Source organism: Vigna unguiculata, chromosome 4, assembly GCF_004118075.2.
Source record: "Vigna unguiculata cultivar IT97K-499-35 chromosome 4, ASM411807v1, whole genome shotgun sequence".
Classification (NCBI taxonomy): domain Eukaryota; kingdom Viridiplantae; phylum Streptophyta; class Magnoliopsida; order Fabales; family Fabaceae; genus Vigna; species Vigna unguiculata.
In genome coordinates this window covers 2,584,634-2,605,878 of record NC_040282.1, presented here as the reverse complement: position 1 = coordinate 2,605,878, position 21,245 = coordinate 2,584,634, and the positions used below count along the sequence as shown (strand labels likewise).

General features: G+C 29.8%; 3 protein-coding genes and 1 long non-coding RNA gene across 5 annotated transcripts; 2 read left to right on the top strand and 2 right to left on the bottom strand.

The window, feature by feature from the left end:
* Window positions 1-703: 703 nt before the first annotated feature.
* Window positions 704-3,795, top strand: LOC114181988 (aldose 1-epimerase). 2 transcript variants are annotated; one of them, XM_028068725.1, is made up of 6 exons: window positions 704-965; window positions 1,064-1,113; window positions 1,839-1,874; window positions 1,989-2,115; window positions 2,771-2,875; window positions 2,973-3,795. In XM_028068725.1, exons 1-6 carry the CDS (start codon window positions 851-853, stop codon window positions 3,593-3,595), a joined length of 1,056 nt encoding a protein of 351 aa, XP_027924526.1. In that variant the 5' UTR covers window positions 704-850; the 3' UTR covers window positions 3,596-3,795. The 2 variants fall into 2 exon arrangements, with proteins under 2 accessions (XP_027924526.1, XP_027924527.1); XM_028068726.1 differs by lacking the exon at window positions 1,839-1,874.
* A 2,582-nt stretch (window positions 3,796-6,377) lies between these two features.
* LOC114181987 (pentatricopeptide repeat-containing protein At1g12775, mitochondrial-like) lies at window positions 6,378-8,379 on the top strand. Its single transcript, XM_028068723.1, has one exon. It carries the CDS (start codon window positions 6,390-6,392, stop codon window positions 8,055-8,057), a length of 1,668 nt encoding a protein of 555 aa, XP_027924524.1. The 5' UTR covers window positions 6,378-6,389; the 3' UTR covers window positions 8,058-8,379.
* A 104-nt stretch (window positions 8,380-8,483) lies between these two features.
* On the bottom strand, window positions 8,484-10,500 carry LOC114181989 (cell division cycle-associated protein 7-like). The gene is made up of 8 exons (XM_028068727.1): window positions 10,320-10,500; window positions 10,035-10,227; window positions 9,768-9,945; window positions 9,426-9,496; window positions 9,263-9,340; window positions 9,032-9,119; window positions 8,822-8,877; window positions 8,484-8,719 (listed from the first exon to the last, which is right to left on the bottom strand). The coding sequence occupies exons 1-8, from the start codon at window positions 10,389-10,391 to the stop codon at window positions 8,649-8,651; spliced, it is 807 nt and encodes a 268-aa protein (XP_027924528.1). The 5' UTR covers window positions 10,392-10,500; the 3' UTR covers window positions 8,484-8,648.
* A 6,360-nt stretch (window positions 10,501-16,860) lies between these two features.
* On the bottom strand, window positions 16,861-18,596 carry LOC114181990. Its single transcript, XR_003603993.1, has 3 exons — window positions 18,503-18,596; window positions 18,325-18,395; window positions 16,861-17,116 (listed from the first exon to the last, which is right to left on the bottom strand). It is a non-coding gene; the product is annotated as an uncharacterized LOC114181990 (long non-coding RNA).
* Window positions 18,597-21,245: the final 2,649 nt, after the last annotated feature.

The window sequence follows — 21,245 nt, the reverse complement described above, 5'->3', positions numbered from 1 at the left end:
AATTTATCAATCACACAAATTCAAAATAAATATTACACTTAAATAGTATTAATGACATATATACTTATACTATAGCCATATAAATAATAAGGTTAGAGATTCAGATAAAATAATTAGAAATGTAAAAGAAATATCTATTTTTTTTACTTCACTCTTCACCTATTTTTAAACGTACTTAGATTTTAAAATCATCTATCATCTATGTTATATAACACAAATCTATGTGAAAAAAAGAATGCAAAATCAACCTTAACAAAAAATAAAGTGTGAATAACCTTCTTTTATCTTCCATGTCTTTTAATTTTCGGAAGATGACTGACTATACATAAATTTTGTATTAAAAGCTTTAATTAAGCCTATTAATTTTTAAATCAACATTAATTTAATTTGTTTTGTACCAGTTGACAAAGAAATCAAACTAATGTTAATTCAAATATTAAAAAAATTAATTATAACTTTTACTAGTATAGATTCAAAATCAAGTGAATTATATAAATATATAACCAAACAAGTGATTTAACCATTCATAAGAATATTAACTATCAATTATAAACCGCTACAACTGTGTGATTACAAAATCTTTTGTACACAATTGAATAAAAAATTAACCCAACAGAAATTATACTCTTTTGAAAAGACTGTATTTGGATGAGATAAAGATAGAAGATAAAGATCCAGAAGAGGAAAATGTAACAGTAGAATTTTGTAACAGCTGGTGAAACATTGTTGGTTATTATTACCTCGTACCGTAGCAGTTAATGTTAAGTTGGATCTGTTCTTATATACATGTTATTCAATCTCATCACTTCAGTCACATTCATACTCTTTTTTCTCTCTCTCTTCAATTCCAATGGCGGATCAGAGCCCCAAACCAGAGACCTTCGAGCTCAGCAATGGCAGCATGAAGATTCTCCTCACCAATCTCGGATGCACCATCATCTCCTTATCTGTTCCCGGAAAAGATGGTTTTTTTTTTTCCGTTCCAATTCCTCATTTTCAGCTTTTCGTTACCTTCAATCATGTTTGCGTTTTACTGATCCGTGACATGCTCTCTATTTTGAAGGTGTGTTATCCGACGTCGTTCTTGGCCTCGACTCTGTTGAATCCTATCAGGTCCAGTTTAATTTTTCGATTTCTTTTATTGAAATTCTGGCGTCAATCGTTAATGGGTGGTTTTGTTTTTGCTTAGAAAGGATTGTTTGGTTGATGGGTATCATGTGTCCTTTTCAAGATTCTACCTTTCTGGTTTAAACTATAAAATGATGGGTGCCCTGTGAGAATCCATGAAAGTGATCTTTTTGTGACTCCAATGTGCCTATTGTCATTCTTATTTATTCAGATTTCATACTTATTTTTTTTAAGTTATTAGTTCGCTTTGTTAAAAAAGAAGGTTTTGCATAAAAGTTCTTTAAGAGGGACAATGTACAAAAGAGTTTAGTTTAATTTCCATTAACTTCCATGTTGAATAATGATATATAGCCAAAATAACAGATAAGTTTGCATATTATGGTTTAGAACCTGATTTTTGGCTTCTGAACTTCTCAGTTGTTTGCATTCAAGTAATCATCTCTCTCTCCTGAGTTTAATCAGATGATTTTTAGGATTGAAATAGGTTTAAACTCAAATTCTAAATTCATCTCGTGAGGGAGTGTTAGAGATTATATACACATATTGGATCACTTGCAAATGTTTTCATCTTGTAAAATTCATGATTGAAATGTTTCGCCCTTGACATGAGGGAGTGTCAGAGATTCCTCATTGGTTAAATTTTGGAGTTGATTTAGACAATTGAAGTACAATTCTTGTAAAAGCTAACACTTTTACCATGTATGACACAGTATGTGATTGATGACAATATAAGAAACCTTTGCACAGTTAGTGTACTCTCATCTAATTTAAGATTATCTTTTTCTGCTTCGTGTATTATGTGTATAATCTTCAGTTTCTTTCTGATGATTGATTTACTGAATTATGTCGCTTGCAAGCAGAAAGGTCTTTCTCCATATTTTGGCTGCATTGTGGGTCGGGTTGCAAACCGAATCAAGGATGGCAAGTTTACACTTGACGGGGTTCAGTACTCTTTGCCTCTGAACAAACCTCCAAACAGTCTCCATGGTATCAATTCTGTGTTTTCATACTCTTCATTAGTGAAATCTCCAATTGTGCCTTGTGTAGTTAAGCTAATCCTTTCAGATTTTTCTGTTCTTTTATTATGATTCAAGTTAAAAAAAGAAAGTCTTTTGCCATCTGAAGTACTAGATCATGAAATGTTTGGGCTGAAATATATGTGTGAGGTTTTTATGAGGGGAAAGAGAAGATTTGGTACCAATGAGTTGTGAACATGTCTGTATAAAAGACCAGAACACCACTTCCAATCCAAAACTTAAGTTTATGGGTCTTTCTACTTATATATTAGTCATCTTTCTCAATTTTATCCCATGTGTGACTTCCAACTCACCTTGAACTTTTAACAATATGCATATGATCACTCACTATTTCCTCCATTCCATTGAAAACTACGCTTTGAAAATAAAGGTTGTGTGTGGTTTTGTCAAGAAAAACACTACTTGTTATTTTCAAGGATGATGGACTATCCAATGATGATGGATAGATGTTATTTTGTGCTGTTTTCACTGATAACATGATTCTGCAGAAGGACTTTAATTTTGAACTAACACAAGTCTCTAGAGTTTTCTAAATAAGAAATTCACAAATGCATTAACTTTGTTTGCTGTTTTCATGACCCCTTTATCCACTCTCCAAATTTCAGGTGGAAATGTTGGGTTTGATAAGAGGGTATGGGAGGTAGTTGAGCATAAAAAAGGAGAAACCCCTTCAATCACTTTTAAGTATCACAGTCAAGATGGAGAAGAAGGTAGTGTTTGTTCTCTCTTTCTTCCTCACTTTCAAGCATCATTAATCTCTTTTTCTTTGTTTTTCCTTGATTCAGCTTTTGTTTTCTGTTGTACAAGGTTATCCTGGGGATATCACTTTTACAGCCACTTACACACTCACCTCAAACACAACTCTGAGGCTTGACATGGAAGGAATACCAAAGGACAAACCCACCATAGTTAACTTAGCTCAGCATACCTATTGGAACTTAGCTGGTCACAACTCAGGGAATGTACTTGACCATTCAATTCAGATATGGGCTAATCATTTAACTCCGGTAGATGAGAATACCGTGCCGACCGGTGAAATCAAGCCAGTGAAGGGCACCCCTTTTGATTTTACATCTGAGAAAAGAATAGGGAACAATATCAGTGAGGTTGGATTGGGATATGACCACAATTTTGTGCTGGATTGTGGAGAAGAGAAAGATGGTTTGAGGCATGTTGCAAAAGTTAGGGATCCATCAAGTTCAAGAGTACTTAACTTGTGGACAAGTGCACCTGGTGTGCAATTTTACACTGGAAACTATGTTAATGGTGTTGTAGGAAAAGGAGGTGCTGTATATGAAAAACATGCAGGGTTATGTCTGGAGACACAGGGATTCCCTAATGCCATAAACCAGCCAAATTTTCCATCTGTTGTGGTTCGTCCGGGGGAGAAGTATCAACACACAATGTTGTATGAGTTTTCAGTTGAGTGATGTTGTCTGAGTGGCATAGCAATGAGGTAGACATCTTGTTTGCATATTCTGGTTTAGAACCTGTTTTTTGGCTTCTGAAATTATCAGTTGTTTGCGTTCAAATAATTATCAATTATCTCAAGTTTGAGTTTTTCATAATAAACTATGGTGTTTTACTCTCCTCCTAAATATAGGTGAGACATAAACCTTCTTTTGGTCAATACACTGGTTTTTTCTTTTTCTTGACTTGTTGTCTTGAAGCTGAGAAACAGTTTTCCCAACATCTAGAGACTTCAACCTAGCCTGCATAACAACACGATGTTCATTAGATATACACATAATATAACTAACATAACTGTGAGTACTTTCAATGACAAGTCAAAATCTCAACAGGTTTGATTCTCTAAGCCTTTATGAGAGTTTAACAGTCTAATTTTCGAATTTTGGTTGTTCTGTCACTCTCTCTATTCCTCACTTTGTTTTTTTCTTCTTACACTCCTAAACCTAAACACACAGTGTAGATTTTTTATATATAAATATTTTTAGTTAAAAAAAGTTTCTTTGTTCCCTATGATTATCATTTGCTATTATATCATGAATTCTTGGTTTTCATGAGATTTCTCAAGTTATGTTAACGTAGATGTATTATTTCTCATCTTTATCACAAACATTTCTCTTTAAAAAAAATCAATTCTTTTACTCTTTATCATAATGTTTTTAATATAAATTTATCACCTCTCACCTATTTAGAAAAAACTAAAATTTATATTCACAAATCACAATTATCACATCTATCGCAAGACATAATACAACTCATACCATCCTAATTAAATAAGCAACAACACTGTATAAATTCAAAACTTTAAAAAATTTATCATAGCAGCAGAAAATACAAAATTCTTAAATTTCATAATTAAAACAAGCACATATAATAGTAGAATTCAAAAAAATATGACTCATTTGATATTATATCATGAATTCTTGGTTCTCATGAGATTTCTTAAGTTTAGTTAATGTAGATGTATTATTTCTCATCTTTATCACAAACATTTTTCTTTAAACAAAAAGAATAAATTCTTTTACTCTTTATCATAATCTTTTTCATATAAATTTATCACTTCTCACCTATTTAAAAAAAGATAAAATTTATATTCACACATCATAATTATCACATCTACATCGCAAGACATAACAAAACTCATATCATCCTAATTAAATAAGCAACAACATTGTATAAATTCAAAATTTTAAAAAATTTATCATAGTAGCGGAAAACACAAAATTCCTAAATTTCATAATTAAAACAAGCTAGTAAAATTCAAAAAAATATGACTATCATTTGATATTATATCATGAATTCTTGGTTCTCATGAGATTTCTTAAGTTTAGTTAATGTAGATGTATTATTTCTCATCTTTATCACAAACATTTTTCTTTAAACAAAAAGAATAAATTCTTTTACTCTTTATCATAATCTTTTTCATATAAATTTATCACTTCTCACCTATTTAAAAAAAGATAAAATTTATATTCACACATCATAATTATCACATATACATCGCAAGACATAACAAAACTCATACCATCCTAATTAAATAAACAACAACGCTATATAAATTCAAAACTTTAAAAAATTTACCATAGAAGCGGAAAACACAAAATTCATAAATTTCATAATTAAAACAAACACACATATTAGTAGAATGCAAAAAAATATGATTATTCTTGGTTCTCATGAGATTTCTTAAGTTTAGTTAACATAGATGTATTATTTCTTATCTTTATCATAAACATTTTTCTTTAAAAAAAAAAGTATCAATTCTTTTACTCTTTATCATAATCTTTCTAATATAAATTTATCATCTCTCACTTATTTAGAAAAGATAAAATTTATATTCACACATCATAATTATCACATCTACATCGCAAAACATAATAAAACTCATACCACCTTAATTAAATAAGCAACAACACTGTATAAATTCAAAACTTTAAAAAATTTACCATAGACAACGGAAAATACAAAATCCCTAAATTTCATAATTAAGAGTTATACTAATTTGGAAAAAATTATAATTAGAGTTTATATCCATTTCACAAAAAAATCTCTAAAATTATAATTAGAATTTATACTAATTTGAGAAACATTCTAAAAAGAATCTATTAAATTTTTTATTTTATTTTTGATTTATTATTATTTTTTCCATAATATAAATTTAATATAAATAATGTATAAATATAATTTAAAAAATATATAAGTATATATAAAAAATAAATTTCAAAAAATTTGGGGAGCCGCAGCTCCATGTTACTTAAATGTTCTATCACTAACTATATATAAAAATACATTATTTGTGTCCACGATTACTTATTTCTATAATTATATATTTATAATTATAGTTATATATGAAAACCATACACCTTCTCGTGTCCCCTTTTATTTTTACAATTTTTTATTTTTTATTACTAGTTTTTAAATTTTAATAATTATTCTTCCGTTTTATCATTTTTGTAACTAATTTTTTAAATTCAAATAATTACTTATTATAAAAAATTACTCTTCTAATTACTTATTCAAATTTAAATAATTACTCATAATATTATTTACGAACTATTATTTATGCTATTTTTTTTCAATAACTAAAATTTATTTTATCTCTAATTATATATTTATAAAAATATACAGTTTTATTTTTTCAATTTTATTACTACTTTTAAACTTTAAATGATTTATAAATATGGAAAAAATAAAGATGTGCTTATAGATGAGTATTAACAGAGTCAGATCAGGTTACTCATTCCGTAAGGTAAAAAAATGATGTGGATCTCAAGAACTAGGTTAAGGTTTGGTCTTTCTTCTTCCATTCCCAAGTATCATCCTTTTCTTTCAAACCCTTCTTCCCTCTCTTCCTTTGGCTCTCACACTCAGACCCCATTACTTGAGGATCACTATGTTCATCAAGCTGTTTTCCAATTCGAAAGCATGATTCGTACACGCCCTGTTCCTCCCATGTATGAATTTGGTAAGATTTTGGGATCCCTTACAAAGATGAAGCGCTACCCTACTATTATTTTCCTTTCTAAGCAAATGGAGATCAAGGGAATTCACCATAACCTTGTTACTCTCAACATCCTCATCAATTGTTTCTGTCACTTGTCTCAAATGACATTTGCTTTCTCAATATTCGGCAAAATTTTCAAACTGGGCTATCACCCAAGTGTCGTAACCTTAACTACACTCATGCGAGGTCTCTGTACAAATGGTGAGGTGAGAAAAGCACTCAACTTTCACGACAAGATGGTAGCACAAGGATTTCGGTTCAACGAAGTTGGTTACGGGACTTTGATCCAGGGATTGTGCCATATTGGAGAAACCAACGCTGCCATACAGTTACTCAGAATAATTGAAGTTCGATCAATTAAACCTAATGTGGTAATGTACAATACAATTATTCACCATCTATTCATTGATGGACGTGCAAATGAGGCTTTTGATTTGTATTCTGAAATGGTTGCCAAGGGAATTTCTCCTACTATTGTAACATGCACTACTCTGGTTTATGGATTTTGCATTCTACATCATTTACGAGAAGCAATTGACTTCATAAATGAGATGATATCAAATAACATCAGACCAAATATTTATACTTATAGTATTCTCATTGATGCCTTGTGTAAAGAAGGAAGGATAAGACAAGCCAAGAATGTGTTAGCTATGATGGTGAGAGCTTATGTGAAACCTAACATTTTTACGCTCACCAGTTTAATGGATGGGTATTACTTAGTTAACGAGGTGAAGAATGCAAAACATGTATTCAACCTTATTACTAAGTTAGGAGTGACACCTACCGTTCACAGCTACAGTATCATGATTAATGGATTATGTAAGAGTAAAAAAGTGGACGAGGCAATGAATCTGTTTCAAGATATGCATAAGAGAAACATGGTTCCTGATACAGTGACCTACAGTTCTCTTATAGATGGTTTATGCAAATCTGGAAGAATAGCTTATGTTTGGGATCTTATTTATGAGATGCATGATAGAAACCAACAACCGGATGTAATCACTTACACTTGCTTGATAGATGCTTTATGCAAAAACTATCATTTAGACAAGGCATTTGAATTATTGAAGACAATGATGGAAAAGGGAATTCAACCGGATATGTACACCTGGAACATACTTATTGATGGAATGTGCAAAGGGGGAAGACTTGAGAAGGCACAAGAGATCTTTCAAGATCTTTTAATTAAAGGCTACCCTTTAGATGTACGTAGTTATAGTATTATGATCCATGGTTTTTGTAAAAAGGGTTTGGTTGACGAGGCATTGAACTTATGGTCAAAAATGGAAAACAATGGTTGCTTGCCAGATGCAATAGCTTTTGAGATAATTATTACGGCTCTCTTTGAAAAGGATGAGACTGATAAGGCAGATACATTTCTTCGTGAAATGATATCTAGAGGCTTGTTGAAATCATAAAAGGTTAAACCTCATTTCCATATCAAGTTATACCTTTCCTATATGTTGGAACAGAGGACTTGGTTCATGGAGTGACCCTCTTTGATGTTTTCCTTGTTGCATATTCGATGCAAAGAGTTGATATTTCTTTAAATTTTCCCCTGCATTTTGATTGCTATCAAACTTCTGTGTTCCTTGAAATTGGATTTTTATTGTAGAATTTGTTTAAATGATTAGTAGAGGGGTTGGAATCAATGATCGCAATGTGTAAATCCTGATGTCTTCGTTTTTCCAAGTTCATTGTACTTTTAGTGATTCTCTATCACATAAGAACATCATTGAGGAAGGCTACTATCATACTTTGTTACTTTTTTGATAATGATTTAACTCATTACAATTTTTAAATTATGCAAATAAGCTTCAATGCAATGAAAAGATGCCTACTGATAAATGAATGAAATATAAATTTCGGATTTTTTTTATCAGGTTGCAGAAGACACTACGGGTATAGAGTTACACTAGAGAATGTTACAAAAGTGACAATTGAAGTCTAACCTTAGGCTTGAATATTAATAAATTAAGATCAACCAACTCTTGAATACAATACAATCATCACTTGCATTTTCCAAGTTTAAGTTCTTCCATTAGTAGATGTGCCACTGATTTATATCCCATTTCACGAGCTTCATCATTTCAGTCGATCAAAAGAAAAATCACATACTCAGTACAAAAATATACATCAATTACAACAACAAAAAGGAGGTGAGAATGGAAAAAGAACTAACCTTTAAATACTGCTATTCCAGTTGGAGGCATCTTTCGCTTCCTCAGGCATATTGAACTAATTATCAATTACAGCAAAAAGAGACTTTACATAAAGTTTTTTTAAGTGCCTCAAAAAGGAACTTTGCACTGAACACTTTGTTTCTGCATGTTTCTATTTACTGTGTCCAAACCCAAATGAAAAAGTAAGAGCTAAAATATAATGGATGTACCTGTTACATATCCAATAAGGCTTTGTTCCTTGTTCTTCTATGCAATGTGGACACATCCATCCCTTCTTCTCTCTCACTTCCTCAATTTCTAAAACAGAAAATAGTGAATTTGCATTTATCTTTCTGAACAACAACCAAACTGCATGTGACGCCAACCATTTTATTGTAATTCAATTTTAATCTTTTTTCCTTGTTTAGCTACCTAACTTTGGTTTAACCATTGTTTCTTACCTTCTCCATATCGAACCTTGAGACAGGCTCTACAAAAAACACCCGTGCTAGAGTGACAGACAGAACAATCAGTTTTTCCTGGTACAAAAAAGCATTCTTAAACTGTCAAAAATATTGTGGAACTAGCACAAAATACACAAAATAAAATCATTTTAAATCTGACCCAGGCATGGTTCATTCACATCAAAGTTGCCACATCTCTTGCAGTCTTCTTCACCACACAATTTCTTTTGCCTGCATTTGTGTTTTACATTGCAATGTCATCATCATCATCATCATCATCTATCCCAAATACAACACACTTGTTCATGTACAGAGAGCTTCATACTAAACCTTTTACTTATCAATCAATTTTTCATGCAGTGACTATCACCTTTTTACATTAGCTTCCAGTATAATTATATAAAGCATATGCCACAGACTGTGTAGAATTTGTGATCCTTAACTTACAGAAAAAAAAATACATTAATCTATGATTGTTGTTAAGAGAGCTGAGAAAATGAACCTGCAAAAATGGCAGCATATTCCCAAAACTGGATTGTAGATACTACCTCTGCCTTTGCTATTACACCGCCTACCAGAATTCTCTGATGAAAGCAGAAGATCAGCATCGCTTAGGTTCACAAGAGGAGCATTGGCAGGTCTCTGTTTCTCTTTTTTCTCCCCAGACAAAGTTACCTTATCTGTCACAAAAAAAACATTAATTTCCAACCCAATGTTCATAAAAGAAGTATTTTATATTTATCATAAAAACATAAATAAAAGGCTAAACCTTGTTTTGGTGTTGAAAGAGGTGTGGAAGTAGATTGTGGTGGCGTAAGGTTGTTGCTGATTCTAAGAGAACGACGCAAAGGGGTGAGACCGTAGACTTTCTTTTGGTAGCTACGACGAGGTGGTCGTTGTTCCTTAACCTGTTTTCTAAGCTCAGAAACTGTTTTTCCAACACCCAGAGACTTCAACCTAGCCTGCATAAAAACACCATGTTCATCAGACAAAAACATAATATAACTGTGAGTACTTTCAACTACAGACAACGTTGTCAAAACCTCAAACATGCCTGATTCTCTAACATACGAGCTTTTCTGAGAGCTTCATAGTCGAATTTTGGTTCTTCTGTTGCTCTCCCCATTCCTTACTTTTTTCTTCTTCTTTTTTTCTTCTTACACTCCTAAACTGTAGCATTACACTGAGTACTCTTAGATTTCAAACATAACGGTCGAATCTCTGACCACATTTAGAGCTTTTATTTCAAATTGTAAAACATAAAATGAACTTAAGTGCTTGTATTTAACTACATTCCATCTAAGAGTTAAAACTGAACATTAAGGATCATATTCTGAACTAAATATAGGCTATTAGATTACTGTAGATGACACCTAGGTAAAAGAATTGGACTTATTTAGTCACACTAAATAAATCAAATTCATCTGATAAATATTGGTTTTAAAACAACTAAATATTTAGTTAGGTTTATTTATTAAAAAATTATTTAGAGAAAATTATTGACAAATTAAATTTTTTTTTTTCTATTGAGAATTTTTATACTTTGCTATATTTTAAATTTATATATTTTTTTAAATAAAACCTTTTTAAAGAAATTCTATACTTTTTTAATATTTTCTTTAAATAATTCTTTTTATAAATAACCTAAATATTTTACGTTCATATTATTAATTTTTAACTTTACATTAACTTTTTTTTTCAAATATTTCCACCTACAATCATATTGTTATTATTTAATTTTGTTTTTCTAACTTATTATACAATTCTTTTTATTATATAAATTATTTTAATCAAATAAATATAAATTTATCAAATTATTATGACAATTTTTCTATTACCATAATTACAGTATACTTAAATTATTTTATTTATTATAATAACTCTTCAAATCTTTTATTTCCAATTAATTTATAGTTATTAAAGTAAATATATTTATTAAATTTATAAAGAATTTAAATTTTTAATAAAGTAATTTATTATAAATAAATATAAAAATCTATAAAACTAGAAAAAAGGTCGTTAAGAATTTGTTCATAAAAAAAAATATAATTCAGCAGCAAGTAATTTGAAAATTAAAAAAAAAAAACATAATAAGAATTCAGTGTTTGTGTTTGATGAAGAAAAAAAAAATTGTACTTAGAACGGTAGAAGAAGTACTTAACAAAAAAAAATCTATAATAGACTATACACGTCAATAAAATTCATTTAAATAAAATTATTCTTTTAAATATCTAATTAACAACCAATATATCTCTAATCATACTCTTTTAAATAAAATTATTCTTTTAAAATAATTAATATACATTTTTAACTCTTATCACAATAAAAAAATCTCTTTCAAATATAACAATGAATAAATCACCTTTTATATATATATATATATATATATATATATATATATATATATATATATATATATATATATATATATATTAATTTTTTTAATTTTTTGGTATCTTTTATTCTATGGGTGTAACATTTGGTGGTTTTGGCTAATACTTTGTTGCTTGAGCTTTTTTAAAAAGATTTTCTTTCACTTTCTTTTAAAATGTTTTTCAAGCCTTATTGATATATTATGCGAAATGTAGCTTTTTAGTGCTTTTTTAATTTTTTTTTGCTTTTTGCAAATGGACTAGTTGAAAATAAAGTACATTTGTGTGAGTTTTCTTAGGTGCCGTTAATGAGTAATGCATACAAATAAAAGAGAGAAAATGACTTAAATTATTTAAATAATTACATTTATTATGTGTTTATTTTTTATGTTCTCGTATTGTCATTTACTTGACAAATTTTAATTATTCTTAGATTTATTACATATAAAGTATTTTCAAATTTATTTTGAGTTGACTTGTTAACCAGCAATAATATTTTATTAATGATGGGAAAATTATTCGGATGCAATTTTCAATACACTATTATTTTGAGATTGAGCCATAAAAGAGAAATATGAGATCTTTGTAACTCATTTAAATAAAAACTTAAATTTATTTATTTTAAATCTTTTTTACATCAAATTTTAATCATCAACAACTTTGTTTTAGTCCAATTAATTCAAATTCTCTAACTCTTACTAACTATCATTAATATTTGCAAGTAGTAACTATAATTAATATTTACAAGTAGTAAATTATTAGATTTATATAATAATTATTCATTAAAAAAATTTGTACATGTATATCGGTCCAAATTAATAATTTATAAATACTATTTAATTAAAAATGATTAAATTTTAAAGTTGAAACAAAGTATTAAAAGACTAAATGTGATACCCCTTTTATTATTCTTTCATCTCCCATTTCAGAGCACTGAAACCATACACTCACTCCTGCCTATTCTCTTTTGTCTCACCACCACTCTCTACACTGTCACCCTTAAGCACTCTTTATCTAAATCCCTCCTCTTGCAATTGGAACAAATTCTGGAAGAGTGACCTCAATAGAGTCTCCTGCTGTCTCCACTCTTAGCTTCCCTCCCTCTAGATAAGTTTCCATTTTCGTTTTGGGGTTCAATTTCAGCTTAAAACTCGAAATTCTTTTTCTGTTCTGAGTTTGATCAAGTGTTCCTTCTTTCCCTGTGTCTTGATGATGAATTCTTTAGGTTGAACTAAGGAATTCTGCTTCTCCTCTTTTAAGTTGCTTTAACCAAAGCATTCACCAAAAATAGGTAAGGAAAGCTAACTCTTCACTCAATTTTCGTGTAAAATGTGTTTCTAAGTGATTGGATTGCATGATCATGTGTTTAATTGATGTTTGGAACTGCTTATTGTGTGAAATTGAGTTTTGGGTGAATTTGCGTGGCTCTGCATGTGAAGAACAGATGGGAATCCTAGTAATTTCGCCCAGGCGAGCAGCTCTCGCCTGAGCGAAAATATTAGAGGGATGCAAATGTCACTGCGCGAGGTCTCGCCTAGGCGAGTTGGGGTCGCTTGAGCGAGAGATCCTCTCGTCTAAGCGAATCAGCTTAGTCTGAGCGAGAATTCGCTCAGAATTGTTGAGTTGTCACTGTAAGAGGTCTCGCCCAAGCGAGAGCAGCTCCCCTAAGCGAGACAACTCTCTAGCTCAGGCGAAATCCTCTAGCTTGAGCGAGATTCACTGCAGAATTTGATTGATTTCCTGATTTAGATTAAATGAAACTGTGCTAAGTGTATTGATGTGATAATTGTCTATCCTGTACGTGAGTTTTATGAATAATAGTCAATGTGATGGAATTGTGTGAATTTGGTCTGTATGAGAATGTGATAGAATTAGGATTTCAAGGGAAATTTTAAAGATGATTGTTTTAGTGAATGTAAGGACATAAGGACTCAATTTGGTGGTATCCTGACGCTCCTATAACCATTAAGACTCATATAGAGTATAATGAATTATGTCGGGAGGAGTAGCAGGAAGTCATAGTCTATGGACCCGATCCGTCATAAACGTGAAGGGGACTTACCTTGGGAGTGGTTGGGTGAATACCCCTTGTGCCCAAAACTCTGCAGAGTTTGGGAACCGTCACAGGTGCAAGCCACATAGAGCTCCAATGTCACTTACATAATCTGGATATCGAGTCTAGAATTGTGAATACATGTTATGATGGTAGCGATTTGAACAATTCTGATAAATGTGATAAACCTTGATTGGTGCTTAATTATTAAATTGCATGATTTCTCTTTATTTAAGTTAGCTTACCCTTCTTGCATATGTTTATTCTGTGTGTCTTTCTCTTTTGCAATTATCGCCCTTAACGATTGGCATGAGCAGCTAAAAGTGCAGGTGAGGACACACCCCTCTTGGATAGGAGTTGAGTTGTGACTGAGCGTTTCCAGCAGTAGTCTTGACTCTTGTTTTGCTTAGATGGTTGGGTGTTTTGTAACCCCTTTTCTTAGTATAGGCTGTATGTATAGGCAGTACATATATGATTATTTAAGGATGACTGTATTGATACTTTATATCGACATATTCCTATCATCTGCTTTTGAATTATCATAATATGATACTTTATTTGATAGCGTAAAAATTATTAAAACAGGATATTACAGACAATAAAATACCGATATTAAAATAATCGATATAAAGTACAATTCCTAAATTGTATTACAATTTTTCTCTATGATTACTTTTTCTTTATATTTTTTCTCCGTTTATATTCTTATCTGAATCCCTTTTCTTAATAAAATATAGATTGCCCTAATTTCCATCTTTTCCTTTCTCCTTTCTCTACATGTATTCTTTTGTTTTTAATAAAATAAACTTTGACAAAAATCACCTTTTTATGTGCTATACTTCATTTTTTTTTTCTTTGACAGGTACAGCTACACAAACAATAATGATTTTATTTCAAATAATTACTTTAAAAGTAAAATCATTATTAATTTATTTTAAACTCGGAGTATGAAAGAAATTATGTCTCACATCAAGGTATTTTAATTAATTTAACATAATTGTAAAATAACAATGAAATAAAATCTGAAAAACTCCTACACATCTCGTAGTCATGTCCTAGCTCTTATCTTTCAGTGTTGTGCTTCCTCTTCAACATGCATTAACTCCTGATATAAAGATATGATCATCAAATGAGGCAATAACAACCATAAACACAAGGTAAGATAAGATAATATAATAAAGATTCTCATCAAATAACATCCATATCACATGCATCACAAAACACAATCATTCAGTAAATTATGACACTCAGGTCTACATTCAATGGATTATGAGACTCCTGATCGTGACTTCATTCCCCTTCGTACCATGGATCATGGCACTCTTGGTCATGGCTCCATTCACCTTTATACCATGCATTGTGTCGCTTGATGATAGACGTTATCATGTTTTTATTTTATTTTTTTGTTATATTATTATTTTATTTTTGGATTTGATTTAATATTTCAGGTTTTAATTAATAAAAGTGAAAAATATAAATGTGTGAATTATATTATGCAAATAAGTGAAAATCTCAAATATTTGGAAAGATTATCAATAATAAGCGGAATATTGATTAATCAAAGATTATTAATAGTATTAGTTATCCACAAAGTTAGTTACTCAAGTTCAAGTCCTGAATTGAACATAATTCGAAAATATTGAGTTCCAAAAGATAAAAAAGATAAATCCAACAGGGGAGTTGTAGTACAAAATCAAATACAAAACTAAAGGTCAAATCAAATTTCACACCATTAACTTAGCTAATCATCACTCGCCTAGCGAATCATGCTAGATTAGACCAGCGAGTCGTGCATGTCTTAATGTTTATAAATTGAGGGTCTAACAGAGGTCAAAAGACACACTTGCTTGGAGAGAAATAAACTTGATATATCTACACTTGAAGGTAGTAGGGTTTTTGAAGGCTAAAGGCACTTAATTTCAACATCAATCTTCTGTTAAGTATGTCTAGGAGTAGTTAACTTCATCATTTATAGGAGTTGGGTTTAATGTGTTATTAATTCTCTACGAATTTATCATTCAATATAATTCTTTTTCATCACTTTTTGTGTTTTATCTTTGATTTAACTGCATGATAATTATTGATTGCATATTTGTGTGGTTCTAATTATTGGACACAATATTAGAATCTAAAATAAAGTAGACAATTAATTGATTGTGGATCTAGACATAGACTTCATCATTGGTCATTCATAATATCAGAATTTTAATTTTAATCATTAATGCGAACTCTTGATAGGGAAAGTCTAATACATCAGGGTTCTTAATAAAGTTTAGACTTGTCGCTAAGACATTAGGGTTGGTTAGATAAGGTGTGAATACTATAGTAGAAATTAGAAAAATATTGTTTGGTGTTTTTGCTTTAAATTGGATCATGGAACCAAATTCCGATAAAGTTTTTGTCTTATATTTTTCTCAATCAAGATATTTGTTTCCATTGTGCCAATTCCTATTTATTTTTTACATTTAATTCTAAATTTAGTTTTTATAAGTATAAACCAAAATGTTTTGTTATTTTTACCTTTGATTAGTAAACAACCAGTTTTATTAAATTACATTATTCTCCATGGGAAAGATATTTGAATCTGTTCACTGTGTTACTTGTGTAATTTATCAAACTGATACAATTGTCAGCACGTAACAATCCTAAACCAAACTCCATGAACCTCCAAAATTATCATTTCAGCATGCACTCAATGAGAATGTGTTCATGTTCTCATTGTACTCGTCAAAACTTGCATTCAAGGGAATGCGCTCATGCTCCCAAAACGTACAATCAAATAAAAAATAAAACAATAAATTTGGTCCCAGAAAATCAAATTTATTATTTGTATAAATGATATTAATTAATTTATCTTTTAAAAAAACTGGATTGATAATATTTTAGTTTTAAATACTTTCTTTTTGTAAAAATATGTATAGTTTTAATCTTTAAAAAAACATGGATTAAGAAGTGTGGTTTATTTTTTTATTACAAATATAATTTTTAAACCTAAACAAAAATTATAAAATTAAGTAGCGCAACTTTTTTTAGTTATAAATATATATTTTAAATTGTTGAAATGAATTATTAAAGAAATGGACAAATTCCAAATCTAGCATTAAAGTTAACTAACTAAAATCAAACTTAATGTAACATCCTAAAAACTGGATAACCTCAAATTAATAAAATGTCACATACATGAATATTCAGAGACTACGGAGTTTGGAGTATGAAGGTACACAGTACGCCAAACATACCCATTTTGCATAAAAGAGGCTCCACACGGCCCAAAACAAAGTACACTGATAAAATTAAATATACTAGGTCTTGTACGGACAAGAGAATCATAACTAATAAAATCCTTCAGTGATGGGCCCATAGTGGGCCCAATCCATCAAGCTCCAGCATCCCTATTATCATTACCACTGCCAGGGGTTCTCACATCTACTCACATCAATGGAATTGATGATCATCGTAATAGAGAAAACCACACACAACACACAAGCAAGCAAAAGGGTAAGCTAGTGTAAAGGAATCTTATATCATAATAGTCAACATGCAATTTACAAAGTCAAACACAAATAGCAGGCATTCACCCATAGGTTACCAAATCATTTGAGACCCCAAGACTTAACTTATCCGGATATGTAAAATGAGGCACCACCACGAGGCAGTGAAATTATTTCCTAGCAATGAGGTGTCACCACGAGGCCTTCGCGGAATTACACCCTTACAAGAGGCACCACCACGTGGCCTTCATGGAATTACATCCTGGCCTTGAGGCACCACCACAATACTCGCGTGGAATTACGTCCTTATGTTGAGGCACCACCATGAACTCTCACCACGAGGTTCATGGAATTAAGTCCAATAGGTGAGGCACCACCAGGGACTCCCATTAGGAAGGTCCATGGGATTATGTCCAACAGATGAGGCGCCACCAAGAGCTCTCACTACAAGAGTCATGGAATTACGCCCTACTCACACTTTGTACATGTTTCACCAACCAATCAGAAAGTTCCCATAATACTAATATCATGTATAAACAACCAATCATACAACTCATGCTTTCCAACTCATACACAATAAAGCAATATATCATTTCCACCTCAACCTCATATATTAATCAAGGCATCATCCCTCAAACCATTCAAGTAAAGTATTCAAGCCAGGCAAACAAGCAACCATATCATTGGCCATTCACATTATAGCACACAACTCGCCCCAGTCTCGCTCAGGCTAGAAGATCTCGCTCAGGCGAGGGAGATCCTCTTGCTCAGGCGAGTCCCTTCTCGCCTAGGCGAGAGCTCGAGCAGTGGAACAATGGCTCCTATGAATTCTCGCTTAGGCGAGTCCCTTCTCGCCTAAGCGAGATTACACCTCGCTCAAAATGGAGACGACTTGCCTGAGCGACAGTTCGCGTAGGAAGGCTTGGGCGAGCCTCTGTTAGTCTCGCCTAGGCGAGACAGGCTCGCTTGGGCGAGAAAACCAGTGCTCACCACTGTTCACTCATGCAAAACACATAAACAACACCAAAATCACATTTTAACCAATATCCAGCAATCAAATCACGAGTACACCTCAAGGATATGACTTAAACTCAGAAAAATATACAAAAAACATAAATAACCGTAAAGCCTAGCTTCCCTTACCTGGAAAGGGGGAGCAAAGGGCTTCAACACCAACTACGGAGTGCAAAAAGCTTGAGGAACAAACTTAGAAACTGGAAGAACAACGGACCAGTAAAAGAACGGGGTTAATATGGAACCCTAAAGGAAGAATACGAAATAAGTTTTAGAGAGTGTAGGTACGAGCTTGAGAATCACTTACACGGAGTGGAAAACAATATTGAGCTTGAGCAACTTGACCAAGATCGGAGTTAAACCCTAGCAGAGCGTTATGTTAAGAAAGGGAGAGTGGTAGGGAGTTGTGTTTGGAAGAATGAGGGCTGAATGGAAGACCCTGACAACTTTAGGGGCCTTAGCACCCTATGGGCCAGCCCTTAAGCCCAACAGATTATGGTCAACCCTTAAACGTTAGGACAGAAAAGAAAATTGGGCTTTACACTTAATCCCTACAATTACAAGTTGTTACATTTTAAAGTTAAAAATAGTAAAAAATGAATTAAAAGAATGTAAAACAAAAATTATAATATTAAGAAATATGATTTTTTTATTACAAATATATTTTTTAAATCTTTGAAATGAATTATTAAATATAATATTTTAATTTATTCGGTTATAAATATAATTTTTTAAAACAATATAGGAAAACATACTTTTTGAAACATACAATTAATTTAATTTTTACATAATAAAAAAGAAGAAAAATATTTAATATTAAGAATATTTATATTATTATTTAATATAAAAATCATAAATATAATTTTTTACTGATAAATTTTTTAAGACAAAATTATTTCATCACGATTATTTTTATATTTTAGTATCAATAAACATATATTATTTTATTTTTAAATAATGTTATTTTAAAAAATAAAAGTAAAATATATTGACAACTATATGTTTATTCATTTTAAAAATAAACTTAATTTAAAAAAATTGGTGTAAGATATTCTATTTTTTATAATGATAAATTACATTTATTGACAAAAAAATTCAACTTTAAAAAAGTGAATATTTTTTATAATGACAAACTAAAATATATTATTTAACAAATCAAATAAATAAAACTGTAAAATAAATTTTCAGAGAGAATTTTTATATAGGAGTGTAAATCATAAAAATATAAAATAAAAAATGAAAAAAATAGTATAAGTTTTTATAATTTAAATATAAGATATTTTTTAATAATTTATTAAATGACCAATTAATTATAAGTGACAAAAGGATAAAATTAAGAATAAAAAATAGTTTAAAAATAAAATAAATGGATAAGAAAGTAAAATAAATTCTATGCGCGTATGATATGTAGAAGCAAAATAAATATAAATGAATAAATTAAAAAGTAAAATAAATAAATGAAAAAGTAAAATAATCTTTATGTATATGTGACAGCAAAATAAATATATTAAAAATTAAAATTATTAAATAATTAAAAAACTAACTTTTTGAAATTTTTTCAATTAAATAAAATGGTTAATAAAATAAATTTTCTAATATATTCTTTTTTATATTATATTATAATAGATTAAGAATAAAAAAAATTTAAAATAAAATAAATAAATAAAAAAGTAAAATAAAATCTATACACATAGGAAAGCAAAATAAATATAAATGAATAAAATTAAAAAGTAAAATAAATAAATATTGTAATGTCTTCTTTTTATATTATAATGATAGATAATAAATTAACATTAAATATTATATTTTATAAAAAAAATAAAAATCTATCTAATTTAATTTTCATCAATGTAATATATTTAAAAAAAAGTTAAAAATTTGGTGGGATCATACTCCTTGGTTAACAATTAAGATCTTTTCTTCAAAAACTTCTCACCATATTATTTATTCTTTTAATTCTATTTACTCACCTTACAAAGAATAACTCTTCGTACACTTGTCTTGCTTATTTTTGGTTTCATTCTCATCCTTAAAATCCTACAAACTTGTAAGAGATTTTACATAATTATTATAATAACTGCAAAGTATCATATTTATTTTTTTATACTTTTTGTTTCTATTGCTTAAAATTAAAATTTTTTATTATATCTTTCAAATAAAATCTCATACCTTAAAAATATTACTAGTAATATCCTTAAAAATTATATAAAAAAAGACCTTAAATATAATTCTTATTCGCTCTAAATAATAAAATATATTATAACATAATAAAATAACTCTTTCGAATTAAATAATATATATTCCAAAATCATTAAAATTTTCTAAGATATTAACATAAAAGAAAAACTTCTCAATAAAAATTTTCAGTTTCACTGTAAATTAAAATCAACTCACAAAGAAAATAAAAAAAATACGTAAGTTAATTTTAACTAATTCATATATATAGATAGATAAAAACAAAGTTTTAGATATTATATATACTATAAGTAGGAATGAAAATAATCCGTACCCGCAGGTATCCGCGGATAAAACCTGCAACGGGTAGAAAACGGATATTAAAAATGGATACTCGCTATATAGGGGTACAGGTATTTTTGATACCCACATGTTAACGGAGCGGATACGGTATCATAGTATCTGTACCCGTAGTATTTTTGATACCTTCATTTATATATATATATATATATATATATATATATATATATATATATATATATATATATTAGTTAAAAACATTATGAGTCTTCATTCAATAATGGTGGTCAGATTCTTACCCCACATCGGAGTAGATTACTTCCAAATATTGTGGTGGCATTTATGTGTCTTCAAGACTAGTTATGGACCAATATGGAAGGTAATGAAATTAACACTTTTATTTAGATATTTTAATTAAGTGATTGTTAGAAATTTTTAATGAACTTATGTTTTCAGGCTCTTCTAAATTAAAATTGGACAACATGAAACTTTATATAATGTTGCAAGATGTGAACATTGATGAAGTTAGTAATTTCTTTAATATTTCATTCAAAAATAAACTACAATATAAATTG